At 39.2% G+C, this 20785-nt stretch overlaps 1 protein-coding gene and 1 long non-coding RNA gene across 7 annotated transcripts in view; one reads left to right on the top strand and one right to left on the bottom strand.

Annotated features, from left to right (window-relative positions):
• LOC309695174 (interferon alpha-inducible protein 27-like protein 1) overlaps window positions 1–20785 on the top strand; it is an 84798-nt gene that overhangs the window by 62351 nt on the left and 1662 nt on the right. Inside the window, exons 2-5 of one of the 3 annotated variants that reach the window (XM_082515674.1) lie at window positions 9796–10371; window positions 17208–17301; window positions 17421–17450; window positions 18300–18461. In XM_082515674.1, the coding sequence (XP_082371800.1) occupies window positions 17244–17301; window positions 17421–17450; window positions 18300–18461 (250 nt within the window). In that variant the 5' untranslated portion in view covers window positions 9796–10371; window positions 17208–17243. The other 2 variants (XM_082515673.1, XM_082515675.1) reach the window with 2 other exon arrangements.
• Window positions 12809–16760, bottom strand: LOC309694945. 4 transcript variants are annotated; one of them, XR_014272993.1, is made up of 5 exons: window positions 16618–16760; window positions 15853–15918; window positions 15347–15502; window positions 14802–14894; window positions 12809–14503 (listed from the first exon to the last, which is right to left on the bottom strand). It is a non-coding gene; the product is annotated as an uncharacterized lncRNA (long non-coding RNA). The 4 variants fall into 4 exon arrangements; XR_014272995.1 differs by lacking the exon at window positions 16618–16760 and adding an exon at window positions 16462–16611; XR_014272994.1 differs by lacking the exon at window positions 16618–16760 and having other exon boundaries at window positions 15874–16611.

Here is a 20785-nt window from a genome sequence, read left to right as displayed (position 1 = left end):
CAGTCGGTGATCCCCACATGCTTCAAAGAGTCCATCATTGTTCCTGTCCCGAAGAAACCCCACCCTGCTTCTCTCAATGACTATCGCCCTGTAGCCCTCACCTCAGTAGTGATGAAGTGCTTTGAAAGCCTGGTCAGAGACTTCATCATTTCTTCACTACCAGACACACTGGACCCACTACAGTTCGCTTACCGTCCACATCGTTCCACAGACGATGCCATCTCTCATCTCCTCCACACATCACTCACTCACTTGGACACTAGAAGGGGGAATTATGTTAAAATGCTCTTCATAGACTACAGCTCTGCATTTAACACCATAATTCCCTCCACACTCACCACCAAGCTGGAGCATCTGGGACTCAGCTCATCTATGTGTCAGTGGATCTCCAACTTCCTAACTGGCAGACCACAGGCAGTAAGGATGGGCGGACATGTCTCAGCCTCCACCACTCTCAGCACTGGAGCCCCCCAGGGGTGTGTTCTGAGCCCCCTGCTGTACTCTTTGTACACATATGACTGCGTGGCCACTACCAGCTCCACCACCATCATCAAGTTTGCTGACGACACCGTCGTGGTGGGCCTGATCTCTGATAACAACGAGACGGCCTACCTGAAGGAGATTAGGAATCTTGAGAACTGGTGCCAGAGGAACAACCTCCTTCTAAACGTCAGTAAGACAAAGGAGCTGATAGTGGACTTCAGCACTAAGCAGGAGAGGAACTACCAGACCCCCGTCATCAACGAGTGCCCAGTGGAGAGAGTGGACAGCTTCAAATACCTCGGAGTTCACATCACGCAGGACCTGTCATGGTCCTGTCACATCAACACCGTGGTGAAAAAGGCCCGACAGCGTCTCTACCACCTCAGACGCTTGAGAGACTTCCAACTGCCCTCCAAGGTGCTCAGGAACTTTTACTCGTGCACCATAGAGAGCATCCTGGCGGGAAACATCTTAACCTGGTTCGGGAACAGCACCATGCAGGACAGACGAGCTCTACAGAGGGTTGTGCGGTCAGCTGAGCGCACCATCCGCTCCGAGCTCCCTGACCTGCACTCAATCTACAGCAGGCGGTGCTGGACCAAGGCCAGGAAGATCGTGAAGGACCTCAGCCATCCCAACAACAGACTGTTCTCTCTGTTGAGGTCAGGAAAGCGATTCCGCTCCCTGAAGACCAACACAGAGAGACTGAGGAGGAGCTTCTTCCCGCAGGCGATACGGTCTCTCAATCACACCACCACACAGTACTGACCCACACATATGGTTCTTACACACACACTGGACTTTCTGGCCTTTGGTTTTGCACAACACTGGTCACTATATTCTTCATTTCCGGTTAATACTTGTACAGCTGCTGTTATTGTGTATATATTTATTTATATTTAGATTTCTTCATACATTCTTATATAGTTCTATATTGTGTATTGTGTATTTTGTTGTACAGTTATTTTATTTTCAACTTTAATTTATATATTTATCTTTATCTTATTCTTTCCCAGTTAAATTTACCCTTCATTCTAATTTGTGTTGTACAGTTATTTCATTTTTAACCTTAATTTATATTTTATTCCTTCCTAGTTAAATTTACCCTTTTTAATTTTTCATATTTATTTCCTATCTTATTCATAGCCTTTTCCTTTTTTGTTCTCTTTAGGTCACGAGCAGTTGTCCAAGCATTTCACTACATATTGTACTGTGTATGACTGTGTACGTGACAAATAAAATTTGAATTTGAATTTGAAATAAAAACAGCCACAGGGGACACTGTAAGGAGTGAATTTCTCCCATAAAAATCCCATCTCTATGATCAGTTTCCCAAAAGTAATGAAATGGCCATGTGTGGCCACAGCCAAGACACTTTAAGACACTTTCTGTCTGTCTCTCTGCACTCTTGACTTGATTCCAAGCCAGAGAATCTGGTGAATCTAAGGCAAAGTGATCCCTGTAGAAGCAGCGTGACCATCTGCTAGACAGCTAAAGACCAGCATCATTACTATGTTTAGGGCCCTGTCCTGTAGCAGGAGGAGGTAAATGAGGGTTGGGTGGCTGATTCCTCAGCTTTCAAGTGTAGAGCGGGAACTTGACCCTGCCCACACCGAAACCAACCCCACCCGTCCTCTGAATCCTGTGAGTTTGACACATCTCCAATCTAAAGAATACAAAATCGTTTCTTACACTGGTTAGAGATTTCCTTGTATGACCACTGGAACTGTGTTGACTCTCTATCAGACTTGCAGCATTTCCTACACTCTTTTTCTTCTTCTACTTCAATAACTGAACAGCCAGCCTGGCTCAACAGACAGCAACAGGTGGACGTGTGTGCGCTGCCTGATGCATCCACCAACTGACACCCGAGAACTCCCCATTCTCCAGCATGCCAAATAAACTCCCACAACTCGCCCGGCGCTGCCACCAATGTGAACTTGAGAAAAGGTGAATCTGTTCAATCCCTCAGTGTTTCTATTTTGATATGCAGGCTTTGCACACGTTCAGTGGAGATCAACACAGACAGGCTTTGGTGGTTAGAAATGTAAGGAAATCAAGGAAATCCCAGCACATTCGTCTCCTTGTTCACACTGCCTCAGTGGGTAGAATGAATGAATGATACATAAAGGCAGGTGTTTTGGCGTGGTTGATGACGTCACTGGGAGGTATAAAAAAAGCAAAGGCTTGGTCTCCTGTTCCATTCACGTTTTCTCTACCAAGAAGAACAGAATCCCATCCATCATGAAGAAACTGTGCGTCGCAGTCGTCGGAGTTTTGCTGCTGGCTTTCCATCTCACATCACAGGTCAGTTTGATCCGTGCCTCCTTTTTTTGTTTTGTTTCTTCATACTTTCACCAACCTCATCAACTGTGGCCAACGGAATTTGTTTACGCATGAAACGCTGTAATGGCGCAGATGAGCTAAATGTTCAATTAGGGATCGAGGTTAAAACGTTATGCTTGGAGTGCATCTACGACCTCGTAATTTTAGGGGAAAAGTCATGAATATAAAAATCAGTTTGTCCCCTGCAGAACAGACGGCGGCAATAAGGATACAATGGCAAACTTCTAGAAGTTTCGGGCTAGGTCTTGAACAGAGGCTTTAAAGCGCTTATCTTACCTTTTTTTTTTTTTTTTTTTTTTTTTTTTCCAAATCAAAATGGAAACGAAATGACTGAATTTTGATTAACTTTCTCCCTCGCACGTTAAATCCTAGTTTAAAAATGAAATCACCCGGACTGAATCATCTTAATTAAATACAAATGTGTTTCAGGTGGCCCTGCCGAATAACGCCACGAATCCGGACAACACAAACAACACCACCCCGAGCTCCACGGGGGCTTGTTGTGGGGCTACCGCCGCCTTCATGGTGCTGCTCCCCCCGCTGGCTCTGACCGCTCTTCTCCTCCACCGGTCCTGATTGAGTGGACTGACCGCGCTGGACACAAAAGCCAGCACAGGTTACACTGTGGATCCAGTGCTGGCTTAGTCTAATTACACTAATCTCTCAATCCACCCACCCACCCACTCAAAAACAGCCAAAAACGCGTTTTGGAATTACATTTCAAGTGCTGGGTGGGAAAACTTGTCTTAAAAGGCGACGCTCACTTTCAAGCATTCTGCTCTTTCTCTCCTCTGTACTGGCTCTGCAAGGACTCTGAAAACTTTGGCACCACACCGGCCCTTTTACTCCTGCGTGCAGTGGGAGAACACCTCAGACTCGTGTAGTGACCGTCTTTGATTCTGGTTTCATTCGCCTGAACGTGATTTGTAAATGAGCTAAATTGTGACCACTGTACTTTCAGGGTGTGACTTGAACTGTTTATTTTTATGTAGATTAAATAAAGCTTTAAATTGTGAGACCACATGACTCACCATCTCGTTCCTGCTTTGAGTGTTTAAAGTTTTCAGGGTAGACTGTAGAGCCATCAAATTAACACTGAATAAAGCTGGCGAGGCTGAGAATGAAGAGAATCAGATCAAGGGTCCACAACTGATGCAGCTCTGCTTCAAACTCCAAGGCTCTTACTTGGTTTTGGATGAAGGGGAAAGAATACGCTGAAGGGGTGTGGCCTAATTCTCAACTGGCTTTAGCTGCAAGTTTATTTCGGTTTGGTTAAAGCACAAATTACATCTGGAGTGTGTGGGGTACTGCCATTTCAGAAGTGGTTTTCTTCATCCACCATAATCTGGCAACAGTATCTCACAAAGCAAGACGTTGGTGGCATCTTAATAACTGACCAAGAGCAAGTAAATAAATGAAGGGCTGCCGAGGCCTTCCTCCACCTATTGCAGGGGCTTAGCCATAAAGGAGCCGCCTGCTTATCTGTGAAGGTCTGTGGCTGGATGGAATTCACCTGAGACACCCCCCGATTTGTGTGGGAATTTCCCCCTTTGATCACGAGACAAAGGCCGCATTGTCCAGCTCATTCTCTGCTAAACTCAGATCAGGACCTACTTCAGGTGCTGCAGCTTCAACTGCATAAGCATTTTTCCTTGATCTTCACATTTTCTCATCTTCCTGCTTGATAATCCGAAACCCAAAGAGGCCACATTCACCACCGAGGTGTGACCCCTTAAGTCTCTCATCCTCCCGTTTCTTACCATCTGGAACAAAAGCAGAAACCTGAGTTCAGGTAAAGTGTTTGGTCACTTGTGGGAAAGGTGGGTGAGGGTACATGAAAGAAGGGAGAGGGGGGAAAGGTGAAGGACAAGTTTCAGAGTTGAGCCACTTCTCCTGTTCCCAGGCTCTTTCTGAGCAGCAATGTGCACTCAAAACTTGAATGATGAAACAAATGGAAACCTTTGAGGCTGAAAAATGACAAAAACGCGTCAGGACTCAAAGTACTGCTGTTCCTTCAACAACCGGCTCCAAATGTGAGTCTTTTCCCAGAAACCCCCATGTTTAAATGTCCAATTTTAGAGCAGAATTAAACATGCTTACAGCCTGGAACAAAAACAAGGTTTTGGTCTTTGGCTTGTTATATATGATGTTAACATTAATTTGTAACGTATCTTTAAGCATCTTTTGTTTAACTCTGTGTGTTGAATACCAATTGTTGGTAAGGTTTGGAAAAGAGTTACCATCAGGCTGACAAAGAAAAGCAGGAAGTGAAACAGTGCAGATGATATTATCAGTGTGATGGCTGCTCTCTGAAGCATGGATTTACTGTTAAAAGTAAGTGAAATTGATACATGTAGGGCTGTAAGTACTTGGACATTGACTCGATTTTTGTCATTTTTCCCATTTATACCTCCACATTGGATTTAAAATCATGCAATAGGTGATTGAGTAACTGAAAAGATCGGATCAGATCAGCAGTTATTGTCTCGCTTGGGAGAAATTTATCTTGGACAAAGAGGGGAAACACGTCATATAAGATAGCACACATACATTCACAGTTTCACCAAAAGCCCGCTCTACTGGTTGGATGTCAGGTTTCTGACTTGGCCATTGAAGAATATCCCATTTCTTTGTACCGAGAAACTCTTGGGTTGCTTTTGCAGCAGGATTTGGGTCATTATCCTTTTTCCCCACGAAGCACTATGAGATAGGTTTTGCACAAAACTTTTTTAATTTTGTGCAACACATTTTAAAAACTGGAATGTTAATGTAATTATGTTAAAAAAAATACACATACTCTGTTCTGGGTGGACTCTGTGATTACTTTTCTTTTACATGCTGTGAGAAGTGACCAGCCTGATGAGTGAAAGTCTTCCTTGTGGAAGTAGGTTTTCCAACCATCTTTTAAACAAGGCATTTCACACCATGATGCAACTGCATTCTGGCAGAGAAAAGCCCCTCAAGCTGCGCCTTAAAAGTGGCAACAGATATGAGAGCTAGAGCCCAGGAACAGAAGGGCTTCACCCACAGTTTGAGCAACCACACAGCCAGCCCAGCTCTTCACCTGAAAAAGAAACCAGCAGAGGGATAATGGTATGATTTGCTATGCAGTTAATTGCACTAATCCAAAACCAAGAAGTTTTTTTTGCTAAATAAAATTCTAGTATTTTATTTGGATGTTACATAGCAATAATTCAGTATAAGAATACTTTATTAATCCCCGAGGAAATTATGTAGTGGTTGTGGTGCTTGTGTGATGCACCCATATTGTGTAAAAATGCAGTTTACTTAAAAAATAGATAGTGCTAGTTGATAACTTAGATTTCCACTCATTATACTAAATGTGGTCACGTCTCTCTTAATAAAGAAAGAAATAATCGTGGCAGCAGCCCAGCAAATTGAGACTTCAAAATGTGAGTCCACAAAACAATTGATGGCCCAGTGGCTAAATCAATGTTTTATATACAGTCTGTTGGTGACTCACAGAGCCACCTTACAATATTGTATTTCTGAATTTGATATTGACCTATAAAAATGTCCCCTCACTACAAATATTAACGAGAAAATAACATACTACATGAAAACCGTAGCCATACAACCTTAAACCACCATTTAACAGCGGTGTGCGATATTTACAGACAGGCAAGCAAGTGCTTCCTCCTCTCACAACCAAATAAGTAAATAAATAATAAAATGAAATAAACTGTTCCTTATATTCTCCAGTCTTTAAAAAGAAAAATTGGTTAGATATTTCCTATATTAGTAGACAATGCCGAGTGGTGGATAATTTTTTTAGAACCACTGCTTTAGCAATAAAACACTATGCAAACACTAGGCCATATGTAAGAATAAGATACCACCCTTTCAACTCATTCATAATAGTGACTGCCACATCTTATTGGACTATTGAACTTCACACGTAATGGGCATGAGACTTTAAAAAAAAGCTTTCTGTCGTGCTTTAGAAGGTTAAAATATGTTTTTATGCATAATTAGTGACATTTGGTAAAGAACAGAAGAGGTACACATATGAAGCGATATTTATTCTTCCTCTGAGCCCCCAGCAGCATTATAAACACCCTCTAGTGTCTGGATGTGGAATACTGCTGTATAATAACCAAAATTTATGATAGTTAAAAAATTGTTTTTTTGAAAAAAGTCAACTTTGGTTTAATATTTAACTTAATTAATTCGATTATTCTCATTCTAATCTTACGGATAAAACTAGAAACAAAAGTACAGCTCCATTCAGTATTTTCCAATGACACCACAAAAATGGTTTGCCTTTACCATTTGACTCAGGTAAGGTTTCTGTTAAAAAACAACTAATGGTGTCATCGTGCCCTCTAGTGGTGGCGAGCTTTATAAAACAAAACAAAACAAAATACAGCATGCCTTTTAATATCGCTTTCACACGATGCAAGAGATTACCCTGCAGTATACCCACAATACAAACTTTAGGGGTGCCTGTTTGTATATTTTTTTAATAACCCTAACCCTATTTCCTAATTTATTCCTACAGTTGGCGAAGATGAACTGATTAAAGATCTTATTTTAAGTCTATTGTTTTCATTATTTGTGTTGTTATTCACATTTTCATTTTAGGATACATGAACCTCATCTAAACAATCTGACAGGTCAAATGTATCATTAAGAGTGTAAAACATTAGCAGAAATGAAAACTTGAAGTTCCAGTTTATAGTATCATTTAAAGTTTAATATTGATCTCCACTATCCCATGTCCAGTTCTGCCTCATTAAAGGATGTAGAAACTTATCTTATACTGTGATTACACATATTTTTGAAGTCTAATCATCATAATAATAAATGTGATATATAAGGTGCAAAGAAAGAGGTCCTGTTTGTGACTCTCCTGTGAATGTACAAAATCCTACCACATGATAACAACACTAACCAACACAGTCACGTGTTCTCAGTTTGCTCAAAGTTAAGTCTCGCCAGAAGAAACTGAAGAAATTATTAAATTAGTCTTAGCCCCGCACTTAAATGAGATTGAAATGATTATAATATTTATTTTCTATTTCCCATTATCTGACGTGCTGTGATACAGGGGTGATTCTAGGATCAGAGATTTTGGGGGTGCTGAGCACCCAGAGAGCTGCCCAGCCAGGCAAGATAAACTTTACTCATCACAATGAGACTTCTTCCCTGTCTCTGTCAGTCCCTGCATCCTTAAATGTCTCCAGTTGTCCCAAGTTCCCTCTGACTGTCTCCTTGGTGCATTTAAACCCCTGTTCCTCCCTGTCCTCATCGTCTGTTGTCTGCATCTCCGTTATCAGTCATCATAATTTTACCATCTCTATGCAAGTCTGCAAATTTCTTTATTAAATCATAAGATTCTTAAATTCATCAAGTCTCTCTGTGCCTGGGTCCTCGTCACAAAACATGACATCACTGTTTTGTACATTTTAACACAATTTAATCCCCACATTTGCAAAACACTTTTTTAAAAGTCTGTGACAAAACCATCAAATCAGATAAAGGTTATTTAAATGCTGCAAAAGAAGAATGGATTGGAATTTTAAAAAAAACAAACAAAAAAAAAAACACACACACACACATCCTAACCTTAATTACTTTACTGGGGGAAAATGATGAATGATGATTATGGTGAGTAAGAAGTAAACTGAGTGCATTTTTTGGACAGAGATTCACTTTTAATGTGTATGTATAATACAATACAGATATATAAAAATACACTCCAAAAATAGAGTCATTGAAATGTACAAAATATTGATAAAAAAAAATATATAAAAATGGAGGCAACTTTGCCTATGGTACAATGTATGAAAATATCTTTACTGCAGATACTACTATGGCTCTGCAGATTTATTTCTTTTATTTTAACCTATGTTGCCTCACCTTGAAGTTGGCAAATCTGTCTATCACTTTTTGGTGGTCAACTCTCTCAAGCAGTTTAGCAGTTCATTTTGCCTGTCACTATTCCCTGTCTGTTTTCCTACCTGGTTCTTCCTGACCTTGCCCTTTCTCCTCACGTTCCCCTCTTTCCTCTCTCCCTCTTTGGACTGACAATCATACACAAATAGATTGTATTCAATTAGATGAAAAAATGACATTAATATGAAAAAAAAAAAATACTATTAAGATCACTAATAAAAAAAAATCCTCTCTCAGTGTACTCTCAACCAAAAGGCAACCAAACCATATGTACATCTAATAAAAGATATAAATATTGAAACACTGATCCAACATTATCCTTTATTGACGGATCATTTGTTCTTACACTTTTACCTGGGTTTAATGTCGGCACATATGACAAAATAACCAGCTTCTCTCATTCCATTTAAAACAGGACAGTGGTAACAACTTTAGGCTACGGACAATTTTAAGTTTTAGATTTTAAATATACATTTCAATGGGAGCAACAGGACGGTCAAATGTCGCTGATTTTACTACAGAGCAGGACTGATTGTAGGGTAGAAAACATCGTGGAAAACACGTTTCCAACACTGCAGGTTACCTGGGTGAATCAGCTAAAAAGAAACATGTTCTGACTCCTACCTAACTATATAAAGAGTAACTGAAGGTTAAATGTAGCTAATATGTCCTGTTTTAAGCCAGGCACTTACACCTCTGCTCCGCTGTGTCTCAGCCACCATGCTCTGGCAGCAAGAGCGCTAGAGCCAGAGTAGGGGAGAGTAGTGATGGGTCGTTCGCGAACGAAATGGCTCTTAGAGCCGAATCTTTGACGTGGACGATGCGAGCCGGCTCCTTATCGCGAGCCGTCACGTGGGTTTGTTTTTCTTTCTCTGAGCCTCTCTCTCGCACTTTTTTCCCGCTTCACTCAGCACGTGAGCCTTGTGCTTTACGCTGGGCAGAGGGGGGAGGGGCGGTAGTTACACTCAGTAGCACAGGAACAGAGCCAGAGAGAGAGAAAGAGAGGCAGGGACAACAACATTAGAAAGGTATAGTAATCATCCACAGCTATTTTCGGTTGCAGATGATAAAGGATTCAGAAAGTTTATTCATGCAGGTCCATATGACAGAGAATATGCATGTTCTTTTAGTTTTCATATTATAATTTATATTTAATTGTGTTGTGGCTTGCAGTGTTTTGTGTTGTTTCACTTTAAATTTGTAAAAGGAAAAAGCTGAAAATTTAAATAGTTAAAAGTTGAAATGTGAATAGTTGATTTTTGTATTATATGATTTATTTATTACATTTTATATGGAGTGAATAAATAAAAGTATATTTACGGTGGCCCCAAGAGACAAAGCACATACAAACTTCAAATCACGTATGAACTCTGAAGCATGTACAAACTCCAAAACACGTAAAAACATGTACAAACTCCAAAACACGTAAAAACTCCAAAACACGTAAAAACACGTACAAACTCCGAAGCACGTAAAAACTCCGAAGCACATAAAAACTCAAAACACGTACAAAAGACAACAGAAGTGCTCCAGGATGCTGGGCGCAGTGTTGAGCCTTTGTTATCTTGTGGCTACATAAGCCAGCAAGTACCAACGACCGGATTTGGTGTGTGGTAGTAACAGGTAAATGAACTTTTTTTTAAATTATTTGAATATATATGAGTGCCTGTGTATAAATACACAAACAATACACACATGCCTTCAATTGTGTAATTTAAGTGATCTAGTAGCTCTGCTTTGGAAGTTCAGTTCATGCTAGAAATGTGTTTTGGAGTTTGTACGTGTTTTGTCTCTAGGGGCCACCGCATATATTTATATATAAACATTAGGGGTGCAACGATACACAAAATTCACGGTTCGGTTCGGTTCGATACTTTGGTGTCACGGTTCGATATTTTTTCGATACAAAAAAATGTTCATGCATTTTTAATTTGTCATTTATTAAAATTATAAATATATATTTTAACTCAAAAGTACAGTTTTTAAATTTAACCCTAACCCTTGTGCGTGTTTTTTATTTTGACAGCGAATGCGCACCTGCGGACCACTTATGTGCAGCCCTGGTTATTTAGCTCATCATATTGCAGCCACAGAAATTCTTTTGTCCATGAAACCATAAAGCTGCACTTTCTTTTTGCCTCATAGTCTGATTTGTCATAACTTCTCCGTTTTGTGGTAATCTTTTCTTTGGCTGTCACTTCACCCTGACCTGTCTTATTTGGCTCAGCAGAACTGAAATGCTTTTACACACTCACTCACATAAGCTCAGCGATTCTCTGCACGATCAACCTCTCACATGTTTAAGCTTGCTGCGGGAGATTTCACTTGTCATGTTTGCATAGTAAGCTAACGATTAATAAGACGATGTCAGAGGAATTGGTGCACAAATTATCATCACTCACAGATCAGTGCTGTCGCTCTCTATACACAGTTCGCACGATTGCAAAGTGAAAGCAAAAAAACGAGCGCAAATTCAAACGCAACTTCAATATGTCACATATTGACAGTGGTTCACCGATGCCAATGACATAATTACCCAGCTACATTTCCGAAAGAATGCAAAAGCATTGACATATATTTTTCCTACAATAGCCCGACGGGCAGGGAAGAGATAGATTTTGGTAGCCCGACTGGACGTCGGGCTAGCGATATTGCGAGCCCTGTATCTGATTGAGGAATCACTCATCTTTGGAAAAGAGAGTTTATTACAGAGAAATGTCTCTTTCCAAAATAAAAGCTATACTATCCGCTTCTTCTGGGCTATATTCTCAGCAGCATAAGGAGAATCATGTGCTAACAGCTGTCTAAATGACTCGGCTAAAGTTAGTAGCATGCTTGCTTTTTTTTGTCTGCTTCCACTTGTCTTTGCACTAGGATGATGTCGGCGTAAATGTGCAGTCATATTCATTGTGTTCCCACTAGTGCTTTCAGGTTAATCTCGTTGAAATTACCTTAACGCCACAACACGGCAAATCTCCGTTAACGAGCTACCGCCGATCACCCCGTGCATGGGGCTAGACGGCCAACACGTTAACGAGCTAACTGCGCTAACACACTAGTTCACACCAATGTAATTGAGCATTGCATGGCACATTCAACATACTGTTTTACTTTAGTCCATGACTCGCTTACCTTCAGGGTCATACGTCACATGAAAACCAAAATAATTCCAAACGCCAGATCTGAATGACGTTCAATTTGCCTGTTGAAAGGAGAGCTTAACTTCTGTCTCGCTAGCTTGCCCTGCGCTCTTCCTTCTGACTATGCTGTCTGTGTTGAGCGCTCAGTGGATCTGCGCTCGACAGTGCAGCCTAGGCGGAGTAGTCGAACACAGATTCACTGAGCGCTCAACACAGACAGCATCGTCAGAAGGAAAATTGATAAAATAAATTACAAATGTTGTATTGTTCGATACATATGCGTACCGAACCGAAAGCACTGTATCGAACGGTTCAATATCGATACGAATATCGTTGCACCCCTAATAAACATATATAAATAAAACCACTTTTTTTTACGTTAGCAATTCCTTTTGTGCATAATTTTATATTATTGTTAATAATAAATTAATTAAAGCAACAAAACAACCTGAAGAGCCGGTTGGGAGCCGAAAGAGCCTGGTCTTTTTAGTGAGTCGAACCGAAAGAGCCGGATCTCTAAAAAGAGCCGGAAATCCCATCACTAGGGGAGAGGCGAGCTGGAACAAACCATTTTGGGAGGGGGAGGGGGGGGGGGGGGGGGGGGATTATCTATACTTTTGTTGTTAAAATGTTATGTCTCAACCAAATACTGTATGCTTTTTTTTTATTTTTAGTAGTGTGTCACACAAACAACAAATATTGTCAAAACACACTCAAAAAAATGAAACGTTGACTTTAATTAAAATTATTTTGTCAACAGGTTCCACGAAATTGAATTATGTTAGTTTAAAGCAAAAATCTTTAGTTCATCTAATTTAAAAAAACTACTTAAGATTAACAAGACATATTTAAGACTAACTAAATCAAGTTATGTTTTATGAACATAGATGATATATTTTCAGGTTAGATAGTTTAGATTAGTTACTTCAACACATTTCTTATTTGTGGCAGTAAAATGTTAAATTTAAGTTAGATTAATTCAAATATTATATTTTCAGCCACCTTGTGCTTTATTAATTAGTTTTACATAAATCTATTTTGTCAACAGGTTCCACACAAATGAATTAAGTACATCCAACTTATTTTTTAAAATTTATTTTATTGCCAACACATTCAGTCAGCATTTGTGTAAACCCAGTCCAAAATAAAACACAACAGCTCATTAGGGTTAGTAATTAACAGTATGTAGACAGATGCAACATCAAGACTTTAAATTAAATGTCTGTAGCTACCAGAAATAGAAGAAAAAAAAAAAAACGCATTGAAGATCACATAACACATTGATAAGATGACACTTGAGTTATGCACATGTGATGCTAGTAAGGTCTGTGAGTGTTTTTTTTCTTTTAGTGTCTAAAATGGATAGCAAAGTTGCTATTTGCAATGATTGCTTAGGGTCAGTCCAGTAACACAATGCCAATGAAGTGCTTTCCTTTAACAATGCAAAGTGAAGTGTCCACCTCAACAGCCACAATTTAAAAAAAAAAAATTATGTAACAACAACAACAACAACAACAATAATAATAATAATAATAATAATAATAATAATAAATAGTCCACTGATATTAGCAATCAAAGAAAATTACATCACCATCCCAAATAAAACTTTAACAAAACATGCCAAGATTATGGTCTAACAATAAAACAGCTTGTCAGCGTTCAGTTTTTTTGCAACAGCACAGCAGTAACCATTTAACACTTGCCACTGTCAACATTTATTTTACCAGTGTTTGGGCAAAAAACTTCAGATGTAAACATTTTAACATGGAAACAATTGTTCGTCTTTAAAAGTCCACAAAATATACATTCATCCTGCATTCCCAACTTGGATGATCTGATATCCTCGTGTTGGTGTTGTTCCCAGACCATCATGAAAATGTTGTTCCAGGTTCAACATTGCAAGTGACCAATCACATTGTTGTGACGTTATTCTATTCCAAGCCATTTGTGCATTTATGAAATTCCAATGTTGCAAGGACAATATCAATTCTGCTTACTGTTTATTAAAGGGTTAGGGTTAGGGTCAGTTGATCGGCGGACAGAGGCGGTTTCACGCAGCTTAAGTACAGTTTTTTGTTTTACGCTGGTTTTTCCCGAAGTCGCAAAAGTATGACGTCACAACATTCTGATTGGTCACTTGCAATGTTGATCCTGGAACAACATTTAGTATGATGATCTGGGAACAACACCAACACGGGGATATCAGATCAACCTCCTAACTTACCCTTATTTTTAGTATGTATTGCAATTACCTTTACAATGCACACAATGTAACACAAACTGAATATGAACATATTTCCACCTCATAACAATATGCCTTGAACGCTAATATACACACCACCCTTCAACATTTCTGGTGCAGTATCATCTCTCAATTAAATCCTTTAAATCTCAATACTTTTGATTGTCTCTTAGCTTTCAGTCTTGAGGTTAACTGAGATTCAGTGCATATATCCCACCCATTAAGAGTGCACATGCAGAGGCCAGGTCTTCCAGGTCATGCAGGACACACTAGATGGTTATACCCACATCGGCTGGAGGAGTGCTGGCATCAGCTCTTTCGATGGTAAAGATAGCAAGGGTAATTTGTTCCAGCTCCCTCTGAACAGCTGTAGCTTAGACACAAAAACATAGAAAAATGGCATCCAGTTTTAAAAAAAAGAAAGAAAAAGGGCCAAAGCTACCCTTTAATGACGTAAACACAATATTAGGAACATGCACCCCAGTGCGCCACTATTTCAGACTACAGATTCAACGATAAATATAAATAGTTTGGGTATACAAGAAGATTTCCCAAAACATTTAAACAGGTTCCATGCAAATTACAACAACAACAACATTACAACATGCAACAACATTAGTTATTCAAAATTAGTTTTTTATCTGTATTAAACCAAAACTAAAATTACCAACCAATTATTCTTTGAAGAGGATGCTTGGGTCTTCATTCAGGTAAAAAGGTAGTGCCCTGAGGACACACTCCCTCCCCTTTTCAATGGTTTCCTTCTGTAGAGAGTGGCAGAGATACAGGAAGAGAAAACAGAAATACTTTAGGATGACAGAAACTCACATTATACGCAAAATGAATGACATAGCCACTGCACAGATAGACATGTACACAAGACCAACTAATCATCACATGGACATGAATAGTTAACCTGTTGGGAAGGGTTTCCACCACATTATATATGTCCATAATGGAGGTAAAGACAAACTAATACATCATCTTTTTTGCATTCAAAACATAACATAAAAACATTCACTTCTGGTTTAACCTAAATCAAGGGATCAGATTTTACATATGTTTAGGTAATTTAAATTTTCCAACGTTTTGAGTACCAAACTTTGTCTTGCTTAATATAAATGTAAGTGCACTGTGCAGCTACCATACACTAGCTGTTTAAATTTGAAAATGATCTTATTAGCCATAATATTTTGCTACCAACAGAATAACGCACCTGTGTGGCTGGGGCCAAAGTTTGTCTAATTTTCTTCCCTGCAACGCCTCCTTTTTTCTTGAAGACTTTTATGAGCTGGTCAGTGTATTGGTCAAGTTGTGTAAAAAGCCTTGGAACATGTGCAGCAGTAGTAATCCTCACATATTCTGCTTCCACCTGAAAATATGTCAACAAACACAACATACTGTACTGTAAATATACATACTATATGTACACATATACAAACTAAAACTAATGTAGAAAGACCTCATTAAAGCTATAATTTTAACACAAACATTTACACAAAATGCTAATGGAGCCATTACAGCTTTTATTGTTATTTATCAAGTTCCAAAAAATATTGATCACAGCTGATCTGAAAAGAATTTCATGCCTCAGGCCCTTGAACTGCAACCTTTACCATGGTTCAGATGTGGAGACGAAATAACAGGGGCATGGGATGGGTCACAAAAGAAAACTTAACTTATAAAACAGTTTTGTTTTTAAAAGTATAACAGTTCACATACCACATACAAGCTCAGCAGTACCACATACACCACATCAGTATAGGAGGGAGCAGGTAAAGGCAGGATCTGAGATTTATAAAGTAAAACAAGAAATTCATTACTTAATTTCAAGAAGCAAATTATTGTTTGAATTACAACTAAATAAAATACTACTCAGAAGAAAAGCAAGAGATTGACACTGCCATGTGCTAACTTTCTATAGAAGCAATTATCACCAGGTCTGTCGTCCTCCATTGTCTGTCCACTCATATGTCTTGAATAATTTTATTAAAAAAATTAAGTGTGTACTTTCACAAACTGTAATTTATAACTACATTGATATGTATAACTCCGCTAGGAAACATGCTGTATTTACAGACCATTTTTACATAATACAGATTACTGATAGAGCAGAACAATGGTGTCACAGTGGCTTTCGCCCTTGACTTTTTGGATTTTAAATGTCACTTTATGCTATCCTTGCTATCCTATTCGATATTTCCGACTCTCGGATTACAGAAAAGGAATCCCAAGAAAGCAAATGGAAAAATAACCCCTTGAAAGAATAACCCCATGAACCCCTGTAGCTAATCCCTTAATAAAACAAAAAACAATAAAAATGTTTCTTACACAGTCCACAAAATAAGCATGTCCAGGACCCAGTAAAACTAATGTAAAACAAGCACACGCAAACGATATAACATGTCTTGTAAGACAAACGCAAAATATAACCATGCTGGACATATAGATACTACACAACATAGTCAAAGAAAAAAGTGGTCTTACCTCTCAAAGAAACAGCAGCTTGGCGCCAAAACAGCCTTTTTCAGTTAAATTTGAAGTCTTGCGCATGAGCAGGCACAAGCCGTGAAACCTTCTTGTTCTGCGCGGTTTCATTACAACTGTTTTTGCATTACTGCCACCTTGTGGATATACAAGGTATATCGATCCTCATTGACTTAACTTAAATGTTATGCGATCAAGTAACACATTAGTATTATGTACGTTGAATAATAGACACAATTACGTAGACTTGATTAGAAAAACATATGTTAACTTAACAAAAACATATATTTTAAGTAAAATGAAAATAAATAATTAATATACACTGAACAATCCACCTCATTCATTTTTTTGAGTGCAGTAAGAAATATTGGGGGGTGCTTTGATTCATTTTAGCCCCAAAATGGGCTAAAATCGCTGTGATGTTTTATCTGAAATTGTAAAACATCTGAACAATCATGATCCAAAACGGATAATATTCAAATATTAATTTTGAGGAAACTGCACCATGTTTTAGTTTCTTCTTTTCGTTTTGTCTTTTGATGAAATGGAAATGTTAAGTTTCGTTTTTCATTCGTGACCTATAAAAACAGTAAGTGTGCCGCTCTGACCGTGTCAGTGTTAGGGTCATGGAAGCAGTACCACAAGAGCAACGGAGAAAGCGGAACTCCGTAAACATGCGTGTCGGTGAGTATTTTAATACACGTATTACTTTAAAATAACTATACTCATGTGTTTAATGGTGTGACGGTGCCATGATGATAGCTAATGTTAGTGCTGATGTGAGCTTTGATGTTGTGTTTCAGGGACGATCGCTGCTGTTGCAGGGGGAGCAGGTAAGGCTTTGGACGGTCTGTGTGGTCACCGGGGTTCAACCTACCCACGGTATCTCTCTGTTATGTTGATCCACTACCCTGCAGTCAGGAGAAGCGGTCACACAAAGCTGGGTGTCGGCTTGATAAGCTAACCCAGGGCTTGATTGGGGCTGACGCAAGGATGGATTTTGGCAGCATGTAAACAATTTGCCACCAACACGGAAAAGAAAAATGTTAAGGAATAAAGTGAAGTGTAAGAATATAGATTTATTACTGATGCGCATCAGGGAAAGCACTAAAACTTTAGAGTTTTGAAAAACTTTAGTCCGTCCTACTGTCTGCACTCCGAGGTCTGAGGGATTTTCTATGAATAGTGACGCTATTTTCAGAAAACTGAGTAGTTAGCAGGCGTTGTTTCATACCTGCTGATCGTTAATCATAACTTGAACCCTGTGTGCGCCATTGTAATTACAATGTAATTACACACTCTCACACTCTGCTGTGTTCAGTATCTGTATAATGTTTTTAACCTCTTCATATTTTTTGTATAGTTTTCTCTTTCTTTGTAAAATCAGCCCTTGAGCTGCCAGCACGCTTACACTTCCCAACAGCACCAGCCCTTTTACGTGAGCGAGCAGGGTGAACCCTGGATACACTCAGTTTCTTTGATAACAGCTTCATGTGACCACTTATCTGGATCAAATCCAGATAACTGAAAGATACCAGCAACCTTATTTTAACATGTAAAGTGAGCCCAGGATAAGATGTAATCCTGCCTCGTACCTCAGGCCTCTGCTTATATAAAAACTTTTTACATGGCATATCATTTGTAACAGTCACACTGATGCTGGTGTTCTCGTCCATGTGCAGTCGGTGCAGTGGCCTTGGCTCCTGTTGCTCTGGGGGCCGTAGGTTTCACCTCAGCTGGAATAGCTGCAGGCTCCTACGCTGCAAGCATGATGTCTGCTGCTGCGGTGGCTAATGGAGGTGGAGTGGCAGCAGGAAGTGCAGTGGCTGTTTTACAGTCAGCAGGTAGGCTTGTCTGACTTTACTATAGTCTCATTAATAGTGCTGTACACATTCACTTTATTAGGAACCAAAGCAAAGGTGACCTTTGCTCCTGTTGGTGGTGACCAGTAAATGGCTCGTAAAACTCTGGCTACTCAGGGACTGAAATACAAATGACTGATAACATATTTACAAATGATTCAGCTTAAAGCCTATTTACAGACTTAAATGGAGACGGCCTTAGTGTCAATAAGATCAGTTAATTGTTCCAGCCTGTGTTGTGTTACAGGACTAAGCTTGTGGTGCGATTAGACTAAGGACTATAATCCTGCCACACTTTGAACTCTTTTATTATAAAGTGTAGTTTTATTGCCCTTGCACTGAGTATTGTCCACATATACAGACATCACATTTTGGGATGTCTGGACCAAAATACTAAATCTTGCTCTACAAGGGCCTGATATCCGCTTTCGAGGACATTATACTGCCACTGTTCTATCAAAATTTAAAATGAATGTCCTCATATGTGGACATATGTGGATCTCATTTTTCTCAGAAACAAAAATTCGGTAAAAAAAAAAAAAAAATCTGGTAATTCTTTGTTTTTAAATTCATCAGGTCCCAATCAACCCAAATAGCAAAGAAAAATTAAAAATGCATGCCATGAAGGAGTTCGGGTCTTAGGAGATTAAAAGGGACTTGAACATGAGTGTGCAGCTGGCAGAGCCACAGAAAGGACATGTTGCAGTTATGTCAACACTGACCCAGTTCTGATAAGTTTGCCAATAGTTTTGAACAGAGGTGGGACCAAGTCATTGTTTTGCAAGTCTCAAGTAAGTCTCAAGTCTTTATCCTCAAGTCTCAAGTCAAGTCTCAAGTAATGTCAGACAAGTCAGAGTCGAGTCTCAAGTCACTGGTGTAAAAGTCCGAATCAAGTCACAAGTCTGAAACTTTGAATTTCAAGTCCTTTCGAGTCTTTAAAAAAAACAAACGAAAAAATAATGTTGCAGTTATATGCTAAATGTAAATATTAGACCATGTAATTTTAAAATCTGTTTTTCTCAACACATACAAAATAGTGAACTTAGAAAATATACACAAATTGTGAAATTGCACCTCTTTAAAATGCAGCTCAATTAAACCTAGCTCCAAGAATAATTTTCACCGACAGTTCTGAGATAAGCTGCATGTTATTCTTGGATGCGGTTGTAGGACCGGCTTTAAAATCGCATGACAAAAATATCATACACATTAAAAAAAACTGTATCACCAACGTAGCCTGGACAACATTTGCTAGTTAGATGAAGTCAGCTATCTCATCTTAGCATATTTATATGCATATTTATAATTATACGGTTCTTGGAGTGAGTGCATACACTCATGAAGTTTAGTAACTTCAGGTCACTGCAACAAGCCCAGGTACAGTTTACCGACGGATGGGTGCAGGACCTTGAAATGCACCGTGTAGAACGAAAGACCATCGTACGTATCATAAGTTTACCAGTCTCACAAATCGTCTTCATAAATACACATTCGTTAACCGTTTATTAATAGGACCTTTGAGCTCAACGGTAATTAATTAGTAGTGGAAATAATTTCTGGTAGCATCACAGAAATGTAGCAGTGACAATAATACTGTATGCTGTAATCGTACTGGGCAATTAGTGATACAAAAAACCTGTTTTATCCTGTGAATAAAAGTATATGTTTTTGTCAATGTACCATAATAACAGAAGCGAAACGCAATATTGTGTCAGGACAATTTACTATTTATGCACAATAAATAAAGGAGCATAGCGCGACAATTTCTGTTCAGCGCCAGACTTGCTTGTAACCTATATCACCAGTTATGTTAAGAAAAATGACGCATTAACTACAACAGCAGACTGACCTTCGTGTAAATGCTTGGAGCAGACTAACCTGTGAGCTGGAGTGTTCTAGGACGTTATATTTGATCTTTGAATGGCTGCAATCCAGGCCATCCGTCGCCTCTTTGTTACTTCGGAAACATGGCTCGAACAATTTCTCTTCAACGACGTAATCCGATAACAACCGATCTCTTTACCCGTCGGCTTCCCGTGGCTGTCATGCGACCGGCTATTGCAGTTAATAATACAACAGCTTCTTGACATTTTTGTGTTTCTTTTTATCGCTGTGTGACTGATTTCAATTGAAAGCCTGCTGCGCTAGTACCGCTTGCCACGAGTTCCCAGAATCCTTTGCGGTTCTACCCGTGAATGACGTCACATTTTCAATCTCTATATAATATGCATGTTAAATTTTATATTTGGGGTGAAATATCAAGTCTTTTCAAGTAAACCGGTTCAAGTCCAATTCAAGTCCCAAGT

The sequence above is a fragment of the Aulonocara stuartgranti genome (assembly GCF_965226115.1).
Source record: "Aulonocara stuartgranti genome assembly, chromosome: 19".
NCBI lineage: Eukaryota > Metazoa > Chordata > Actinopteri > Cichliformes > Cichlidae > Aulonocara > Aulonocara stuartgranti.
The sequence above is the reverse complement of the archived record's forward strand: the minus strand, read 5'-3'. Positions and strand labels throughout refer to the sequence as shown.